This window comes from Musa acuminata, chromosome BXJ3-3 (genome assembly GCF_036884655.1).
Source record: "Musa acuminata AAA Group cultivar baxijiao chromosome BXJ3-3, Cavendish_Baxijiao_AAA, whole genome shotgun sequence".
Taxonomy (NCBI): Eukaryota; Viridiplantae; Streptophyta; class Magnoliopsida; order Zingiberales; family Musaceae; genus Musa; species Musa acuminata.
Window position 1 is genome coordinate 10,085,573 of NC_088351.1, and position 16,928 is coordinate 10,102,500.

Sequence of the window (16,928 nt, forward strand, 5' to 3'; positions counted from 1 at the left end):
GCTGAGGCGGCGCATACCGAATGGATGCCATGAATGATGCTGTTCATTATCGAGCAAACTCAGAGAACAGAGTGACTGCAACGCCTCATCACAGGAAACACCAGATAGATAGATAGCTGTCATTGCTGAAGCACTTGACCCTGCAATGTTGCTCATCATATTATCTGCCCACTGGAGCATCTGAACCATATGATAAAATAATAGGCTGATCACAGCGGTGACCAATCCGATCAACACATTGACAAGAGACTCATGTGTCGTTCGATTACAGCGGATGTCAGAGTTCTCGACGGCGAGAAATAGTCATTTGGTCTCGGAGCACTCGGAGCCAAACACCATGCAGCAGCAATCAATCTGTTGTAATAATGGTCACAGCCAGACCTCATCTCTACCAGGAACTTTGTGCAGCACTTATCACAGTGAAACCAACCACGGGAAACACGAGAGAAGAAGGATAGCTTTTGTGCAGCCAGTTCTCATGTCTACTTCTCAGCCTATTTAATGGGAGCAACAGTGACCTGTGCACAGCGATTGCCCTTGGAGGACTTCCGTTCAAAGTTGTCTGCAGTTCAAATGTCTCATCAACAGGACACACGCAACTTCTTGGGAAGTGAGGGTTTTCGTGGGCAACTAACTCGATGACAGATAGACACCCTTCCTTAAAAGCGAAACACACAAGAAAGAGAAGCGAGTCTTCTGTTCCATACTACAGATACATATGCAAATGGAATCCTACAACAGCAGTAGCGTTCAAGAATTTATTGTTTATGCCATGTTGACCACTCTGCTAAAAGTTTTACGACTTGCCTTGCCATGTCGATAAAATTTCTCTTTAATAAAATTTCTCATTGCCTTGCCATGTTGATAAAAATGCTTCCTCTTAGAATCAAGCAGCCCCAAAGTCAACTTTTATTTGGAAGCATGGAAGGATAACATCCCTTAATTATAAACCATGAGTCAATCTCGTATCATCCATCATCAAAATAATAGCTTCCCTACAATCTTTCATGGCATTAAGCCTCAGATTTCGAGTATTTTCTAGTGGTCAAAAGCATTGCTTCCACTTACCTATTATCTCATTATCTATTAAAAAAAATAAAATGTCTTATGCATAATAATAAACTAAAACTATTTAGAGTAAACTATCGATACGGTAGATAGATATCGGTGATGATATCAATTTAAGAAACACATGAATTTTTTTAAAAATTATAATAAATATAGCATCGAGAAGATAAAAACATATGGTTATTAGAAGCCTCGAAAATACGTTTGTGAATATAATAGAGAGAAAAGTGTGACAAATATGATGGATATAAATTTTCATCTTATGATCTTTAGCTCACCATCTAAAATCGTTTCGCGGTGGGTAATTTTGACTTGCCAAAGTCATTGACAAAAAGGGGTTAATCAAAAGCACATTTTTGCATGTTCTAAACATTAATTCAATTTCCACACACGTTTCGAAACTTACCTAATTCCGGTTGGACCAAGTCGATCGATGATTACGGCCATGGGTTAAATATGAAGGAAGGAGGTCAAATTTCGTATACGCCCCTTCCCAAGTAATTGATTTCATATCCATCCATCCATCAAATATAAATGTCGGTACATAAATCAATTTAAAGTGGCTAATGTCGCTATTTTCGTATCTTGCAAGGATGGATATGTAAAAAGTGGCTAAACACCGTAAATAGTTGCTTTGGAATTGCTATACCTTCCTTGAAGCCTTCCTTTCTACCGATTCCAAAACGAGAAGGGAATAAGGCGGAGAAGCGTCCGTGTGCGTGTTTTTATTTCCTTCTCAATCCGTCCGGCGAGCCTCTCCCTTTCTTCATCCGATCGACACACGCACGACGCCTCCTAATCCCAATCTTTATCCCAACCCTGCAAGTAAATCCGCTCCCGAGAGGTGGAGAGGGAGACGGCTTCTAACAAATCCGCCGGCACTGCCACCTGGGAAACGTTTTGGATTCGGTCTCATCCATCGATCTATCTTTGATTCCGAGAAATCGTCGATTTCCCTTCGCATACCCTAGCCTTTTTTTGCTTCGATTGCTGTGGCACAAGAACCCTGTTCTCTCCGTCTCCCATTTTCTTTTCTTCCCCCCTTTTCCGACTTCCGATTCCTTTCTTCTTGATTTACATACAGCCGAGGCTGGTAGTTGTGGGATTGGGGATCGAAGAGAAAAGGGTTCTTTTGGCCATCGTTCTGGAAAAGTTTGGATTTTTAGCGGCTGGTTTCGGTTCTAGGGTTCCGGTTTTAGGGGTAGAGGGAAAGAAGGGGAAACGGGGAAGGGCAAGGGAGGAAGATGAGTTGCGGGTCGGCCGTCACCTCCACCACCAACGAGGGGTTCGTCCTCGGGCGGAAGCTCCTGGTCCACGTCGCCGAGAACGGCCACAGCTTGGAGTTCGAGTGCGACGGCGCCACCCCCGTCGAGGCCATCCAGCGCTCGATCGAGGCCCTCTGTGGCGTCGCCATGGCCGACCAGCTCCTCCTCTGCCGCAACACCTCGCTGGACGCGCAGCAGTGCTTGTCATACTACAAGCTTCCGCAGGACGATCGCGAGGTCTTCCTATACAACAAGGCCCGACTCCACGCTGACTCCCCACGGCCACACCCCGAAGCCATTGACGCCCCGAAACTCGCCCTCCCTCCTCCGCCTTCCCGGACCCAGGATTCGCACCCTTTGGACAATGCCCCGGATCCGGCCCTCAAGGCATTGGTCTCTTACGAGCGCCAGTTCCGATACCATTTCCAGCTCGCAAATGTTGTGTATACATGCGCTCAGGCAAAGTTGGAGATCTGCAAGAGGTTGCTGAGGGAGCAACAGGTGCAGGGGAGGGCATTGGAGACTGCTCGTGGCAATCTGGAACACACGTACAGGAAGCTACACCAGAGGTACACGGAATTCGTCAAGTGCTTTTCCCAGCAGCACAGGAACCATTCCGAACTCCTGGGTAATTTCGAGAGGGACTTGGAGAGGCTGCGGTCCTTGAAACTCCATCCGAGACTGCAGTCTGGGAACCGCAAGTGCTTGTTTGATCTCGTGAAGGAGGATGACCTGAGAAAGTGGGTTGATGTCTGCTTCAATTCCCACCGGCAGTTTGAACTTAAAGTTTCGCAGCTGAAGACAAACTTTGGGGAACTCAAGAGAAAATTGGATAGTCTACTCTCATCCATGAACTCAGCTGGTTGGGGAGAATTGGAACATGCAATTAAAAATCATCTGAAGGTTCTTAATGACCAGAAGAGTGTAATGCAGTCATTGAGGTTAGATTATTATGCTTCTTTTAGTCATTCCGATTTAACATAACCACTTGAGCGCCAGATCACTATTCTTTCAATTAAACCAAAGTGACTTAATATTGATTCACTTGACAATAATGCTTAGCAGAGATTTTAATGGCAACATTGGATGATAGTTTTGTCATCTGAAGATTTCATGGCCGTAGCAAGTTTGTGAGAAAGGTTCTATTGGCATGCCTCTTGAATAACCTTTGTAGCAATTCTATATGTGATCGGAAGTTTTATAATTTCTATACTTGTTCTTTCTTTAATGTTTAAATGTAGCTTAGGTGCTTTTTTAAAGGGTATTGATTCACATAATACTCGGGTGAAAGACTATTTTTTACTCTCTGTATTCCATTTAATACCCACATGGCACAACTGTAATTTAAATGGACAATTAAGTATATGCTTACATGGTGAGAGGTTCCACATCCTTCATTTTGGACCATGTAAACTGATAACTTGAGATAATAAAGATGAGATGACAAAAACACACTCCACTATAAAAATTCGAGTGAAAAAAGTTCCTTATGTAACTGTCACAAAGTTATGGGTCAGGTCTTTTAGAAGCTTTGCATGCACAGTTAAACTGATCTTATCTTCTTCTTTTTCTCTGTTTTTCCTATCCTTAGCATGAGCCTTCTCTTGCTCATTTTGAAGAGATATTTGGTTGAACATGCATCTTTTTTACTACATGGAAAATTTCCTTCCAATTTTTTTCTCCTTTGTTCAGACTCGTTGACTTTTCTTTAAGCTTACCTTGCCTTCTTTCTCTGCCCCTCTTTTTTCCTCCCTCCTTCCATCCATCCATCCATCCATCCATCCATCCCTCGCTCTCTCCCTCCCTCTCTATTGTTTGGGTGTTGGGGGGAGTCTTTTCTCAGGGTTGAAGAGTCATCAATTCTATATATGTTAGAATGTCCCATTTTCTAGGAGTTCGATAGTGTTTTCATTAATATTAAAATGTTGAGTACCATAATCAGATATAAACAAAGACTTCATTGGTGATGTTTATATGTTTAAGAAGTTATTTATGTGATAGATTATATGATACAATGTATGTGATTGAAGTGGTATATTGAGCATATTTGAACTATTAAATTTATGTAATTTCAAATTTATAACTCTGAGAAGGAACCATAAACTACATACGACAGACACATATTCATACGTATGTGGACTGTATAGATGGACACATGGTTATATGTAGGTGTATTTGTGGATGCATTTACATGTCTATTGTGGATTGTATAAGCAGCCATATATTTTTTGGCTGTATATGCAGTTAGAAGACTGCATATTAGTTCATCTTATGTGATGCAACTATATAATTGCATATACATATTTGGCTACATAGTTCTTGTCATATTCAATTGGATGAAAAAATATTGTTAATGACGTGTAGCTAAAAAAATGAAACCTAATCTAGAACTTAGACAGGTCTGGGGCTGGGCTATTGCCTTCAATCCGTTTCATTCTCGAACAATATAAACATAGTTGGAATTTAACTAATGATTATTGTTTATGTATTGGATCTTATGATACATATTTAGATTAAAAATCTGTATTTGTATCAGATGTTATGTTGATCCTATCATGCGATCATGAAGATACTTATTTTTCTTCAGGATACCATTCTCAGAATATTTGAAATAAGCATCCTAGTAAGGTTCAATGCTCCTACGCCACAATAAGGTCCTGTTCTTAGATGAGTAATCATTTTTTTCTTCTCACTCATTGAAATAATATTAAGAAGAGCTATAGACTACCCAAATTGTCCTCTCTTTCTTGAATATTTTGTTGTACTTTACCCTGTGAAGCTTTCTGGAATATGTTCCTATATAGCTGTGTCAATTGACATCTTAGTTATATTTTTACCTTTTCCCCTAATTATCTCAGATAATAATGTCCTACATTTATGAGAAATGAAATTTGGAGCCTGAGCGCAATGTCATTTTGACTTGAAGTAAAATAGTGGTGGTATGACCAGCTTATCCATTTGATGTTGGCGCCAACAGGCTTTTTTATTTCCATTTATGACCTTTTTTTTATGAGAAGCTAAGGGATGACTATAAGTGCATACTTATGTACTAGATCTATTTGCTCTGTGATGAAGCAAATTTTAACAGATCAATGATATGGCAAATCATGGAAGCAAAAATATTTCAGATCTCTCTTGATATATTGTAGGGTTTTTCAATATCTATATCTAAAAGGAATTTCCACTTAAAATTTTATGTGGAGATATTGGAGTGAAGTGACTTATTGTTTGCTAATGAAAATTATTTTGTGGCCCAGGTCATCTGCTGACAAATTATTTATTCATTATCTGCTGCCTCTGTTTCTTTTTTTTTAAAGCTAATTTGAATTGTAATGTAGGACTTTTATGTTTCTTATGCAGTAAGGATGTCGACACTGCAAAGAAACTTGTGGATGATTCAGGTCTCCCACTGTCTGAAACACTTCGTCCTCATGATGCAGTTTCTGCCCTTGGCCGAATATATGATGTTCATGAAAAAAGTCATCTTCCAAATGTGCAGAATTGTGATCATGTTATGTCGAAGTTACTTGATAAATGCAAGGTTAAGAAAAATGATATGAATTTGTTGGTTCATCTCAGTATGCAAAAGGTCAAATCTGTTCAGTTTGGCATCAGAGACATGATGAATGAACTTCATGCATTTCAAGAGGTAATGGGACATCAGGACAAAGAGTTTGAAAATTTAAAATTTGTCAATGGTGTGGGACAAGCATATAGAGCTTGCCTTGCTGAAATTGTAAGAAGGAGATCTTCTTTGAAGTTATACATGGGCCTAGCTGGACAAATGGCCGAAAGGCTTGCAACAGAGAGAGAATCGGAGATCAGAAGACGAGAGTTGTTCTTCAAAACATGGAGTAAATACATTCCAAATGATATATTAGCAGCTATGGGATTGTTTGATTCACCCAGTCAATGTGATGTCAATATAACTCCTTTTGATACAAACTTGTTGGAAATTGATGTGATTGATGTAGATCGTTATGCACCACAGTCATCGATAGGCTTGGTCTCTAAGACTGAGAAGGATGTAGCGGAAAATGATTACTTGGCCACGTGTAGCAGTAGCAATATGATTAAATCTGAAGAAAGTTCTGTTCATAATGGTGAGAAGGTGGAGTTTTTGGAGGGTTGCGAATCAGTGGATATCGCTGGAACAAGCAAAATGGAAGTTGAGAATGCACTATTAAAAGCTGACCTTGCTTCGGCGATTGCTATGCTCTGTGCAATCGATGTTGCAACTCGATATGACCCCGTAGATGAAGGCACAAAGGATGATATGTTGAAAAACGTGAAGGAGAGGACAGCTGAAGCTCTTCGAGAAAAAGATGAGTTTGCCAATCGCCTTCGCTATATGTTAAATGTGAAGCAGGAGGAATGCCTGTCTTATGTGAAACGGATTAAAGAGCTCGAGCAGAGATTATCAGATAAGTATTCCCAAGGGCAGAATCTTGTGTCTGTTAAAGATGTCTCTGATTCTGGCATTTCAGCTTTAAAGAATGATGGCTATAAGTTGGAGAGTTTTGGAGAGGGGGAAAGTCGGATACCTTACACGTCAATGATGCCTATGGATGAGTTATCTAGTACATCTGGATTGGTGGATTCCAAGATAGAGCATGTGACTGGACCAAGTAAACCAGGAGAAGGTGGAGATGAGAGTATGACTGATCTTTCAGGCACACTGAATATGCGTTCTGTTGACTCCACACATAATTCTATGGATGCGTCAATGCTAGAGCAGCCTCGGGATGAAAGTCAGGTTGGTCCTCTTGTCAGTGAAGTGAAAATGATGACAGCCCAGATGACCATGGAAAAAGATTCATCTGGTGTCAACACTGAGATTCCTGTGAAAATGTTACCTTGTGAAACTGCTGATGAGCCAGTTTTGGAGTCAAAAGACCTTGTACAAGACCTGCAAAATGCCCTTGCAGAGAAGTCAAATCAGTGCACTGAAATGGAAAACAAGCTCAAAGCCACTATGGAGGAGGTAAACTCACTTAAGAAAGAACTGGAGATCAGCCGAAATCTTCTTGATGAATCTCAGGTCAGTTGCTGCATTGGAATAAGAGAATCCGTTGAATAGCTAGCAAATGTACATGTTGAAAAATTACTGTTCATCTTCTGAAGTTTTGAGAATCTGTGCAGGCTAATGTTGAAAAAATTACTGTTCATCTAGTGTAGCTGAGAATTTCATCTTTGAAAGTTATTCAAAACTTCTATAGGCTAATGTTAATAGTTGGTTTGTTTAATCAATACTCCTTAATAATAGTCGTTCTGAAAATCCCAGTGCATTAGAATTTGGTTTAGATGTTTTTTAATTTATTGTAGTTCAAGTAACACTTCTTTTATATCCTTGAGGTTGCTGTTCTTGTCTTTCATATCTGAGTTTCCAGTCGTTTAATTGTTTCATTGACAAGTTGACTCTTTTAGTGATTGTGATCAGACATCTTGGGTAGGAAATTCCAACATTGGTTATTCTACCTTATTGGGTTACGGTGACTTTTATTAAGGTAATAACGAAATTCTACATGTTAATGTTGACTTGATCATATTCTTATCTTTTTACTTGATCCTTGATATCTTCAATAGAATAAGAATAGTCGGTTACGCCATGTTTCCCACATTCTAAAAGATCAAGGAGTTTTGGAGTGAATAGGAAATGTTTCTCTTGGATAAAATGGTGTAATAACTATGCTTATCCCGGAAAGCATGTAGCCACTTTTTTTTTGTGGAGAGGCAACTAAGATATAGTCGTCAAGAGCACTATAATTTGCTCTTTTATGGAAGTACTTCCATCTTCCTGTAAAATATCATTCAAGAAAAGTTACCTCAGCAATCTTGTAAAGTCAGGTCTGCATTCCATCCGATCTGCCATAATCAACTCCTAAAATTTGAGATGGGAAATGGGTCATATTGGCTTAATTTGGGAGGGAGGAAGTCTGATCTGATTTGGCTGGTTTGAACCAGATTTTAGGTTGATTTTGTCATATTCCAAAGATCTGGGGCCATCCCTAGGCAGTTTCTGCTTGATTCTTGGCCAATGTTGTCAATCCAACCTGACCATCTAATCCAGTGTTTTCAGTCCGGTCCCGGTCCCCATTTCTGATGTCAATGCCATCGTGCTTTTGTTTAACTGCATCTTTTGTGGCTGAAACATGATTGTAACATAACTTACTGTCATGCTTCATGTTATTTTTACTTAACCAGGCTCTTTGTAGTGGTTATATACCATTATGGACATGCTTCCATAATTATGAAATATATTCTGTATTATCTCTTGTTCTCATCACTTGTTCAAGACATTTTTAAAAGGCTGTTTTTTACTTCCTGCAAGATGAACTGTGTGCACTTGGAGAATTGCCTACATGAAGCAAGAGAAGATGCCCATACTAATCTATGTGCTGCTGATAGAAGGGCCTCGGAATATAATGCCTTGCGTTTAAAAGCAGTGAAGATGCACAGTTTATTTGAACGGTTTCGCAGTTGTGTTACATCTGGTGCTGCAGTTAGTTTTGCAGACTCATTCCGATCTTTGGCTCTGTCGCTTGCCAGGTATCTTTTGATAATTGAATTACCATTGTTGACAATATCCCCTTTGATCGTGTTTCATGTCTGATTATTTCAGTTGTGCCAGTGTGATATTTGTGATTGTTTCTGGATGAACATTGAATTTACTATCTGAAAAGCACATTGCATAGTAAATCTTTATCCTCTTATTAGTAATTATTAGGTCAACGTCACCTTTATTTGAACACATGATACTCAAATCTCGCATCGTTTTCTGGGTGCCCCGAGGGCTCTTTGTACATATTGTCTTAGTAGACCTATTGGATTTTGTTGTGTTTGTCGTTTGTATTTAACCTTTACATGGATAGTTCAGCTCTGACCAATGATTTAAAAAGCGTTAGGCGCCAAAGTCCCAAAACGCCCAAGTCGAGCGAAGTGATGCGCTCTGAAATATTAAAATATAAAAAATATAATTATTGAAACAAAAATATAATACTAAATTAAAAATATTTTGTTAACTGTATATTATATAAGTTAGAGGGGGCAAAAAAAATATTCTTTGAAATATAAAAATATATAATATAAATAAAAATATAATTATTTAAATTAAAAATATGATATTAAATTTAAAAAATATTGCTAACAGTATATTACTTAAAGTTAGAGGGGGGAGAAAAAAAATGTTAACAGTAACAGAAGGAGATAGCAGTAGCGACGGAGAATTAGTTTAAGATAGTTATGGCAATGCTGCGAACGATAGCAGCGGTAGTGGCGAAAGTTGTGGCCAGCAACAGCGGTAGCGAGGGAAGCTATGGACAGTAGCAATGACAGTGGCGAGAGCTGCGGACAGCAACGACAACAGTGAAAGCTGCGTACAACAACAACAACGGCAGAAGCTGCGAACAGCAGCAACGACACTGACAGAAGCTCCAGAGGGCATTTGTCGGTGGTGGAGGAACCTGCGGTCCTCTCCCACAACAGCGGAAGGAAGCGACAACGGAAGTAAGCTACAGGGGCCGTTGGACTCGTCCGTCGACAACAGAGGAAGGCTCGGTCCGCTGCATCTGCAGCAAAGGCAGCGGTAGAAAGCGTCAGCGCTAGGGTTCCTCGGGGTCATGCGGGCGTGAAGTGTGGTTTTGAGGTAAGAAACTACGAACCGAACCAGCCTTAAACTAGTTCGGTTCGCCTAATAGAATCGGGCGCTCGCCCGAAGCGCCCAGCGCTTTCGTTCGGGCGAGCGCCCAGGTGCTGCCCCATTGAAGCGTGTCTCCTGGTGCACACACGAGGCGCTCGAGCCTCACCTCGCCTCGCCTTGCCCGAGCGCTTAGGCAAGTGTTCGAGTGCCTATTTAAATCACTGGCTCTGACACCTTTGCTACTGTTATAATTACTGATCCTTGTTTTACATTTTAATGCCACTTTCTTTCAGCTTTGTTTTTAAGTCTTAACTCTCAAAGGGAATTCAAAATTAATCCCTGGATGGCATTTAAAAATGTTATATAGAGAGTTTGTCTCTTATACTGTATCATTGGAGGACAAAAACAGGAAAACATTATCTTTCTATATCCCCTTTGATGATGTATCTTCTATTAAAGCCAACACTTCATCTTAAAATCTGAACCCAGGGCATATAAGTTTTCTAGCATTTGTAGTTGTTATTTGCTGATTTTCCTAGTGACACTTGTATCTATCATCTTGTATGCCTCACGAACAGTTATGAAATAATGTCTTGATTTGGATCTTAGCTATCCCATCCATTCATAACTGACTGGTTAACATGATTTTTAGAGCCAGTAGCTTTGTAGCTAGTAATGATTGATTGATTTATAAGAGTTGAATTCGGTTTGTAGTTATAAGGAATCAGTCTTCCAAGGAAGGTTTTAAGTGGACTTAATTGAACAGTCTGGTGAGATTGATTCTTGCGTCAATGCATGCATGACTTCCACTCCTAATCAAAATTAACTTCTTGTGAATCTAGCATAAAAAATTTCTGTTTCTTTTCAGAATGTTTTCCATTTCCTCTTTTGCAGTTCTCTCAGTGAGGATGAAGATGACTTTACCAGGGATTTCCAAGCATGTATAAAAGTCCTTGCAGACAGGGTAAATTTTTTGTCCCGTCATCGTTCTGATCTCTCGGATCGCTGTTCCAAGGCTGAAGTTGCACAAGTAAACCTTGTGAGAGAGCTGGAAGAGAAGAATGAGCTACTTAAAAGCTTATACAATAAACATCAGTTAGAAAAACAGGTTGGTAGATCATTCCACTAGATCTTTAAAATGGATTGAGAATATGGCATGCTTGATAACATGATGTTCCGCTCTTGATAGCCATGTCATCCTTGATTATCTGTTGGTAACTTGGAAGGATTATTATGTACTTTTATATTTCTATCAGTACTTTACTGGATGACATTTCATTGCTAATTCTAGTAGGTAACTTTTGTCTTCCGCTCATCATGGTGCCTTTGTTAACCAGTCTCAGCTTGTTCTATTTGAATTACTTAGTCTAGATGTGTAGCCAATAGATTACATAATTGCAAGACATGACTTTTCTTCGTTGCCTAGGCCTATCGGGTTACATTTCTTCTCAGGTTGATTTGCTCGGTTCGACTGTTAACATCAATTTAATCATGCCATCATCTTTCTGTAGTCACTGCTTTCTATGTTTTAATCGGACTTGTAATCTATATGTGTGGATTTAACAGGCAAGCAAGGAGAAAATCACTTTTGGTCGCTTTGAAGTTCACGAGCTCGCAGCGTTTGTTCTGAACCCTGCCGGACACTACGAAGCAATCAATCGGAGCTGTCCGAACTACTACCTCTCTGAAGAATCGGTTGCACTGTTCAAAGAACAACATTCCGGGCGACCAGCATACATAATCGGGCAGATCGTGCATATCGAGCGGCGGATTGTGCGGCCACCAGTATCCGTCAGGACTCAGCAAGGAGATCAAGTCGAAGCTTCGACCGGCGAAACTACCAACAACCGACGATCTATTGCACAAGGGGCTGCCTTAAACCCATACAATCTTCCCATCGGCTGTGAATACTTTATAGTGACAATCGCGATGCTACCTAACACCGTTCATTCGACTTCCTGATCTCGCTACTGGCTGAAGTGAAGGAGGATCAATTGTACAGTGCATAGAATTGACTCTGGTGGGGTATCTTTGTACATATGACCGGTTTCGCACTTTCTTCTGTACATACCAAACTCTTTTATGACGTTATTAGCATGTGAATACATGTATTTTTTTTTTTTTTTAAGATTCTGTGGACGTAAGGCTTACGTTTTATGCATGGATTCATGCATGTGCTTAAAAAATTGACCGTCTGATGGTACGCTGCCAAGAATTGCCGTCTTTTAATCTGAACACTACTAGCAGTAAAAAGAAACATGTATAATATCTATGCTAAATCACAGCGATAGTGGAATACTGTTCATTTCTCTGCTAAATCACGATTCGGGCGACGTGGATGTGTTAGTATTGTGCACGAAATTCGAAACATGTATATCCACACCTCCATTGATACCCTTTTTTAAGTCGAACCGAGTTATCATTTTTTTGCTTCTTGATTTCGATTGGGCGATGAAAATAATTTCACATTAGTAAAAATCTTAATAATAGAAAAAGACTGATGCATAATTTTCAACGAGATATAAGTACATTTATATGTCTAATGCCCGCAAATAGAGAGTTTCTGTGACATCAAACTTAATAACATGAGAAGCAAAAGAATAATCTTACTCAACAACAGGTCTATAGGCCAAATGCATACATGTTATGCGTCATATCCAATCATCCATATTAAACTTTCAAGCTGATGCTAAGCTAGCAAGAATCTGTTCCCGATACCGACATTAGCAATGACCGGAGAAAGCAAGAGATTCTTGAACAATAAGCTGGCTCAAAAGTATCAGTGGACTGGAAGGCCCCCACCGGCGTATTCCACTTCCTGGAGTAATAGTGGTTACTTAAAAGGCATTAGTTAGAAGAAGAACAAGGATCTCTGTTAACACGTTAAATTGATCATTATTTATTGGAAACAGAATGATGTGGGTGGCGACACATGCATATTAATGCAAGCAGCATAAATGAGCAAGACGATGAAGTCGTACCGATGCAGGAGGTAAAGAAGAGACCCAATCTGATGCATGTGTTGGGAGAAGACCCAATGTGTTGAGCTGTCAAACCATGAGAAGAAAAATCACATTCAAGATTCAAATGATTTTTGCGATAGTCTGCACAATTATGGTCATCAAAGTTTTACCTTCCAGATGCCTAGGACCAGCCCAGCCAAGTTAAGAGCAATGAAAAGCAATTTGGGTGCAAGGGTATCTACCCTTGGGTCCTTGTAGGGTTCAAAAACTGCAAGGAGGAACATGGTCATTCCAGAATGCTGTAGAACTTTGAACGTCTTAACTGATGCAAGTTGAGGCAAAACCATGTTGACAAACAAAAACACCATATCTTGTGACAAGCACATGTGATTCGCAAAGCACAAACACAATATCAACAGTAAAACCAAAAAACGAAATGCATGTCCAATTTCGAAAGAAAGGATAGAACACATCAAGTAAAAAAAAAAAGAGTGAATCGTATGTAATGATGTAAAAGGCGCCAACTCTAGTTAATTCCTGTGGGCGAAAGACCTAAGGCAATATATTCACACTTTTGACGGTATCAGAAAGAAAAGACACAAGAGGCATTCAAGAGAGATTATTCAAATGATCAGTCAATATCCAAGTAGGAATAGGCTAGAATTTGGAACCAGAACCCTAATTGATCATTGAGGAAAAACCACTGCACCAAAACCCATTGAAAATAGAATAAACTCTGTTGCATCAATTCAGATTGATCACTGTCAAGAAACCAATAATAGCGAGTGGATTACACCTAAGATCATCATGAACTGGGGAAGCCAGCCTGATCATGACTGGAAAAGAGAGGATTGGTCCCTGTCCCTAAATATTGACTGGATGACAAAACACTTTAGCAGTCCAATCCGGCAGATAACAAACAAATTCCAATAGGAGTAGGAGCTGAGAAAGAACTGCATGAAGTAGGATATCTCATAGTTTTCTCTTGCTCTTTGCTCCTGGCAACTAGATCCAGGAACAAGACAAGGAGAAAGACAAAGAACAGGAGAAGATGAAGGAAAAAAAGAAGCAAGAAGAGAAGGAAGGATAAGTAATAAATGTAGCTAATGTAGCTAGTCTTCATAGGAAAGATAAGGAATAGCTTCATAGAAGGAAGTTATTAGAATAAAGTGTAGTTGATATATAAGGAGTTAGCGGACATGCTGCATGATATTAAGGGTTTGGATAACTAAGTTCTCATTATGACCTTAAGATTGCTAGAATACGAAAATGAGATCTTTCACTGAGTAAAGAATCATTTGTTTAGAATATGATGCTAAACACAGAAGAATCATCTTCAGCACAGATTAAGAGACCAAGAAAAGGAAACAGGTTAAGCAAGTATTCGGCTGAGGTTTGAGGTGTTATATCAAGGCATTTATGGGGCACAAAGAAATTTCCACAACAGCATTTTCTTCAAAGGAATCAAATCAATGAATAGACAAGATCACAGTAATATTGGAGATCACTGAGACCAAGAGTTCCAATACTAGGTGAACAATTTTGGTACTTTAATTTTGGTACTTTATAATTGACATCATGTGCACGTTACTTGAATCTAATCCCACCATTTCTGTTTTCTTTGTTCACTTTTTCTGAGTTTCTGTGTATCAATCTTTTGTTCATGATTTCGGCAGCAATGCCAATCCAACCCATCAAACAAACTAATCTGATTTCAATACCAAAATAATCCCCAGAACAATCCCAATACATCATACAGTGAGCAGGAGATGAAGGAAAAAAGAAAAGAGAGAATGGAGGGACTGAAGGACCAAACATGCAATAAATATAAGAGAGTAAACTGTTAAATATAAAAATAATTAATGTGCAAAGCTGGTTTACAAGCTCGACAACCCCAACCAGCTCTAAAGCAGTATAACTGACTATGTTGCTTACTTGCCAACAGTATGGGTATAGCCTAGCAGTTAGGTTCAATGGCCAATGCCCATCAAGAAAAGTATTAAAATTCCAGTGTAACTTTTGAGGTTTCAACAACAATGAGAAGCTAAATCCAAAATATTTGGGGTCAGCTACATGATCCATTCTCACAATTAAGCTCTATATAGAGCAATGTTACTGGATAAACTAGGGCCCATAGAAAACCCTTTCATTGTTTTCAACAATGACATCAAAAATTTACGTTTATCATTTTCTACATTGACTTATAAGATCTTCCTATGTCTCATATTGCATCACTAACCTGAACTGGCTCACCTGACCTAACTGGTGTATTTATATATCTGTTTTGGGCGAAACACTTTTTAGTATATTTTCCTATTTGGACAAATGTTTTGATTCATAAAGGTATAAAAAGCCACAAATTTATCTTATAAAACCATCCTTCAGAAGTAAGGGTTCTACAACAATCACCACTCTTTTATTTATTATACACATATTAAGAGGTCCTCTTACATTTAGCAGTACAACCAAGATATCAAAAACCTTTAGGGATTCCTGATCCATCTATTTCATCATTATTATTATTATTATTATATATATATATATATATATATATATATATATATATATATATATATATATATATATATATATATATATATATATGAAAATACCTTTTCATCCTTGATGTCCTGTACAGTCATTAGAAACTAAAAAAGTTCCTATATTGTATTAATTTTTCCATCCCTGAGTTACTCCTGTGTCCTCTGAGTAGTCAAATGCTAACCAAAAGAGGCGCCAACAGAGGTTTAGGTATGATGTTAATTAGTTTCCTTCACATCCTTGTAACAACTCTACAGGACACATTAGGCACAGTTAATGATATAGCTGAAAGATCACACATAAATCATCAATGTGGCCAAGGCCAAGATGCATGTATATCCAATGTGAAATCAGTTTTGTATGCATAACCTTACATCTAATGGGAGACTAACTGAAGAACAAAAAGAATGGTGGCAATTACATACCTTTTCCAACACCTTGAAGAGCGCTTATTGGCTGCCAAAGGGCTGAAAATGTAATGCCGATACTGAACAAATGAACTGTGCTTCCAGCCATCCACATCATAAAACCCATCATCAACAAGTTTTTAACAGGTGCTTGAGCAACTTCCCAAGCTTTCTTCATGCATGAAGAGAGGAGACAAACATGGAACAGATTAAACAGATGGATGTAGAAAAACGATGGCAGCAAACCTAAAAGGACAAAAGGATGCAACTAATGCAAATTTGACATGAAACAAAAAATAGTAAAAAATTGACCAAGAAACAGTGAAAAGATCCAAGAGATTTATCAAGTATCAATTGCAATTTTTATAAAAACAACAATAATTAAGCAGGTTGATAAGTTCAAGATCAGACAATTCCTCCTAATGATGATATACTAAGTAATGTGAAATAGCCATATATACAGCAATATTTTACCATCGAAAACCAGTTATGACCATCAGAAAACATGTATTCTTATTTATGGGCACTGTCTTAGAAATTGACCGTCAGAAAGCTAATTCCTAATTCTGTAAAATGTAGCGGTAAATACTGCTTAGGCTGATACAAAGAGTGATATTTTCACTAGTCGACATTGTCAACTGATTTCCGAACTGTTCACCCAAAAGATGGAATTGTATCCTCCACTATCCAAACCATCCTTGTTATCAAACTGAGACTAATGCAACAAATTTCAACCAGAAAATTTTTGATGGATCGAGAGGTAAAGCTCGACAACCAAATGAATCAGAAGGGAGACAAAACTCTTTCCAATCAACGTCGGAAGCCCCCGAGCTCCTGGGGATTGAAAACCCTAACGCATCAGTACCTGCGCCTTCCAAGCCGCTTCGGCCTCCTTCTTCTGCCGGCTGGCACTGGCGTCATCCTGAGCCAAGAATCAAAATAAGAAAGAATAAATCCTAAGACCAAGTGAGAAAACTACGCAAGGCTATCAAGAAAGTGAGAGGAACAGAGAAGGGAGTACGGGATCAGAAGAAGATCGGCTGAA

At 39.0% G+C, this 16,928-nt stretch overlaps 2 protein-coding genes across 3 annotated transcripts in view; one reads left to right on the plus strand and one right to left on the minus strand.

Moving 5' to 3' along the window:
• The first annotated feature begins 1,730 nt into the window (after positions 1-1,730).
• LOC103973870 (autophagy-related protein 11) lies at positions 1,731-12,100 on the plus strand. The gene is made up of 5 exons (XM_009388538.3): positions 1,731-3,274; positions 5,694-7,374; positions 8,665-8,882; positions 10,867-11,080; positions 11,539-12,100. The coding sequence occupies exons 1-5, from the start codon at positions 2,313-2,315 to the stop codon at positions 11,932-11,934; spliced, it is 3,471 nt and encodes a 1,156-aa protein (XP_009386813.2). The 5' UTR covers positions 1,731-2,312; the 3' UTR covers positions 11,935-12,100.
• A 356-nt stretch (positions 12,101-12,456) lies between these two features.
• The window catches only part of LOC135581540 (uncharacterized), a 4,835-nt gene continuing 363 nt past the window's right edge, over positions 12,457-16,928 (minus strand). For both annotated transcript variants that reach the window (XM_065140927.1, XM_065140928.1), the window contains 6 exons: positions 16,905-16,928; positions 16,749-16,805; positions 15,902-16,055; positions 13,106-13,203; positions 12,954-13,019; positions 12,457-12,790 (listed from right to left, as the gene is read on the minus strand). The exon at positions 16,905-16,928 is cut by the window's right edge. In XM_065140927.1, coding sequence (XP_064996999.1) covers positions 12,752-12,790; positions 12,954-13,019; positions 13,106-13,203; positions 15,902-16,055; positions 16,749-16,805; positions 16,905-16,928 — 438 coding nt within the window. In that variant the 3' untranslated portion in view covers positions 12,457-12,751. The remainder of the gene's footprint in view (positions 12,791-12,953; positions 13,020-13,105; positions 13,204-15,901; positions 16,056-16,748; positions 16,806-16,904) is intronic.